At 38.1% G+C, this 3,409-nt stretch overlaps 1 protein-coding gene across 1 annotated transcript in view; it reads left to right on the forward strand.

Moving 5' to 3' along the window:
• Window positions 1-3,408, forward strand: part of LOC112019890 (receptor-like protein 15) — a gene marked incomplete at its 3' end in the record, with an annotated part of 12,479 nt that extends 9,071 nt beyond the window's left edge. The window contains 2 exon segments of the mRNA XM_065774426.1: window positions 371-376; window positions 2,097-3,408. Of these exon segments, the coding sequence (XP_065630498.1) occupies window positions 371-376; window positions 2,097-3,408 (1,318 nt within the window).
• Between the last annotated feature and the right edge of the window lies 1 nt (window position 3,409).

Consider the following 3,409-nt stretch of genomic DNA (forward strand, 5'->3'; position numbering starts at 1 on the left):
GGGGGAGAAATTCCATTTCTCGGGCACATTCGTAGGGGGAGAGATATTCCATAGTGGAGATGCATATACCAAGGGGAAGAAGACATTGTGTTAATAAGAAAACCTTGTCTTGGTGTTTAGTGTCTGATCAAGTTGCTCACATGTTTCACATCATGTTCTTGATCGCTTTTTTAATTGTTACATTACACTTGTCTGTTTATTACTTGCTTTACCTTGAGGGTCTAATGTGTTTTGTGCAAGTGTTTCAGGTTACAGGTATTTATGTTTCAAGTTCATCACAGCTCCTATGATTCATGATAAGGGGAGTGATATGATAAGGGAAGTATTTTTTATCATCTGTTTGTACCTTGTACCTTTGTAGGTTTTTAAGGTTTATGTTTATGCTTTGTACCCATTGTTGCTTTTGTAAGCTTTGAGGGTTGTTTCTAGCACTTTTGCATGATTATAGGCTTGTATGGTTTGTGCTATGTATTTGCAACAACTTTGCTTATGCAGCCTTTGTGCTTTGTGTTTTGGTACTTGTTAATGCTTTGCATTACCCTAAGTACAACACTCTTGTGCCCTTGTAGGATTGTTCCTAGATGCATATATGTTTGTATGCATTGGTTGAGTGTTGGACTTGCAAATGATTCTCTTCAATTGAGTTTATCATTTTTGCATGTCCGGATGTTCATTCCCTGTGTGAATGAACATAGTAATCATTTTTGCTTAAGTGACTACTGGTGTTGATCTTGCCATGGAATATTGCTTTTATGCCTTTGTTCATTTTTTACTTGATCATGCTTATTTTGCTCCATATGCATATTAAGTTTTCTGCGTACAATGATATTGCTATGTTATTGTGTTTCAGGAGTTACTTATTCATATGTTCAAGAGCTTTTTAGAATCTAGAGTTAGGTGTGAGTGAGTTTTCCAACTGTTCCCTTCTCACGTTTAAGTCTAGAGTCTGTTGTAGGGTTTTGTCACAGAATAGCCAAATGGGGAGATTGTAAGGTTGAATTTAATCAACCATCTAATTAGCTTTATTCCGTGACCAATTTGCTTGTAATTTAGCACTTAGTAACCCTGTATTTAGGTGGAAAAATTGTAAGGATAGTGTGTGAGAAGATGTGAAGAAATGCTCAAGAGTGTGCAAGAAAAACAGAGTCTCGCGACTAGGACTCGCGGGTGGTTCGCAACTGGCAAGCCGCGAAAGGCAGTCACGTGAGAGGTACACTGGGAAGCTGAAGGGTCGCGCCAGCTGTCACGCTACAAGACAAAAGTTCCAGTCTGGCCAGGCCGTTACGTCGCGACTTGATTTCGCGACTTGGCCAAGCCGCGAGATCAAGTCGCCAACTTGCCCTGTTTGGTAAAAACTGACGTTTTGCATTCCCTTCTCACCCTACTATATATACACTCCTATACCCATCATATTGAGAGAGCTTCCAGAGAGAATTTTGTGAGAGAAAACCCTAGAGAAATACAAGATTGATTCATCCCCAATCTTCATCTAAAGAGACTACAAATTCCTCTACTCTCTTCCTCTCCATTGTTATACCCTTGAGAGGTCATTTACCAAACCCTTGTCTCACCACACCCACGTCTGTGAGAAGGTCCATTTGGTGCTTTGGGAAGCAGTTTGGAAAGAAACCAATATACATTGGTTGATGCTATGGTCAAGTAGCAGAATCCGGGAAGCTAGAGAAGAAATAGGTTCGGCGTAACCTCGTTGGAGCAAGAAGCTTGGAGGGCTTAGGTACTTGGGTAGATTAGGCTTGGAGGGTCTTCTGCTGTTCATGTATCCCAACTACATTATTTAGTGGATTATTTGACTGCTTTGAGGGCGGCGGAGAGGTTTTACGCCAAGGACTTCGGTTTCCTCTTCGATAACACATCGTGTGTTGTCCGTGTGTTTGCATTTTCTTTCCCTTTACATTTGCCTTATATTTACTGCTGTGGATGTGTTTATATTTGGCTTAGATTGTTCTATCAATTCTGTTATAAGCTTGTTACCATATTCCGCACATAAATTGTTTGATATAAAGCTTGAATTGGTATTTGTGTTATTTGGGGTCTAAACATTCAAGGGTGTTTCATACCCATATTGAACTTTCAAGTGGAAACATGTCTTTCTCTCCAGTAGCCAACTTGACATCTCTTGAGTACATTGATCTGAGTTATAATCTTTTTGATGGTTTATTCTCTTTCAACTTATTTGCTGATCACTCAAAGCTTAAGGTGATTCAGTTTTTGAGTGACAACAACAAACTTGACATAGAAACTGAAAATCTCAGTTGGCAACCTTTGTTTCAGTTAAAGGTCCTAGTAATGTCTCATTGTAATATAAACAAGCCCATAGGCAACATTCCTAAGTTTCTCTATGACCAGCATGAATTAGTAGTGGTTGCTATCACTCACAGTAGGTTGAATGGAAGCTTCCCCATTTGGTTGCTTGAAAACAATACTAGATTGCAAGTGTTAAATCTTCGAAGAAACTCTTTCACTGGTCAATTTTAGTTGCCAGCATATCAATACATTGATCTTCATTGGTTGGATGTCTCAGACAATCACTTACATGGGGAGCTTCAAAAAAATATCAGAAAGATGATTCCAAAATTAGAATATCTAAATTTATATCAAAATCATTTTGAAGGTGATCTCCCATCCTCAATTGGTGACATGAGTAATTTGTATAGACTGGATTTGTCCTTTAATGAATTTTCAGGAGAGATACCTGTGGAATTGATAGCTAATTGCACCTACTTGAAATTTTCGAGGTTATCTAATAATAACTTTCATGGTGAAATTTTTTCAAAGAGCTTCAATCAATCCTTGTTTTTATTAGAATTGAATAATAATAATTTCACAGGCACTCTTCCAGTAGTACCCCTGCATGTCGGGATGGTCCTAAATATTAGAAACAATTACATGTTTGGTAGAATTCCCGCATGGATGGTAAACGATAATTCATCCAAGATTGTTGACCTAAGTAACAACTTTTTCGAAGGTCAAATTCCATGTGGACTAGGTTCATTTGATGTAATTAACCTTTCTCATAACTTGCTTTCGGGATTTTTACCTTCTTGTTTGAATCTACGAGATGTGAGGCACATACTTTTGCGAGGGAATAAACTCACAGGATCATTACCGAAAGTAGTTTTCAATTCATCATCTCTTTTGACAGTGGACATTAGAGATAATAGCTTTTCGGGCAGCATCCCTGAAGGAATCAGTGAACTTTCTAACTCAAGAGTACTTTTGTTGAGTGGAAACCATTTTAGTGGTATGATTCACAAGCAGATGTGTCAGTTAAAGAAGCTAGGCATAATGGATCTTTCCAAGAACTTTCTTACTGGGACAATACCATTTTGCTTTCACAACATAACCTTTGGGAAATTAAATGATATTGATTTTGTCTATACAAATGACT

This window comes from Quercus suber, unplaced genomic scaffold (genome assembly GCF_002906115.3).
Source record: "Quercus suber isolate HL8 unplaced genomic scaffold, Cork oak 2.0 scaffold_92, whole genome shotgun sequence".
Lineage (NCBI taxonomy): Eukaryota > Viridiplantae > Streptophyta > Magnoliopsida > Fagales > Fagaceae > Quercus > Quercus suber.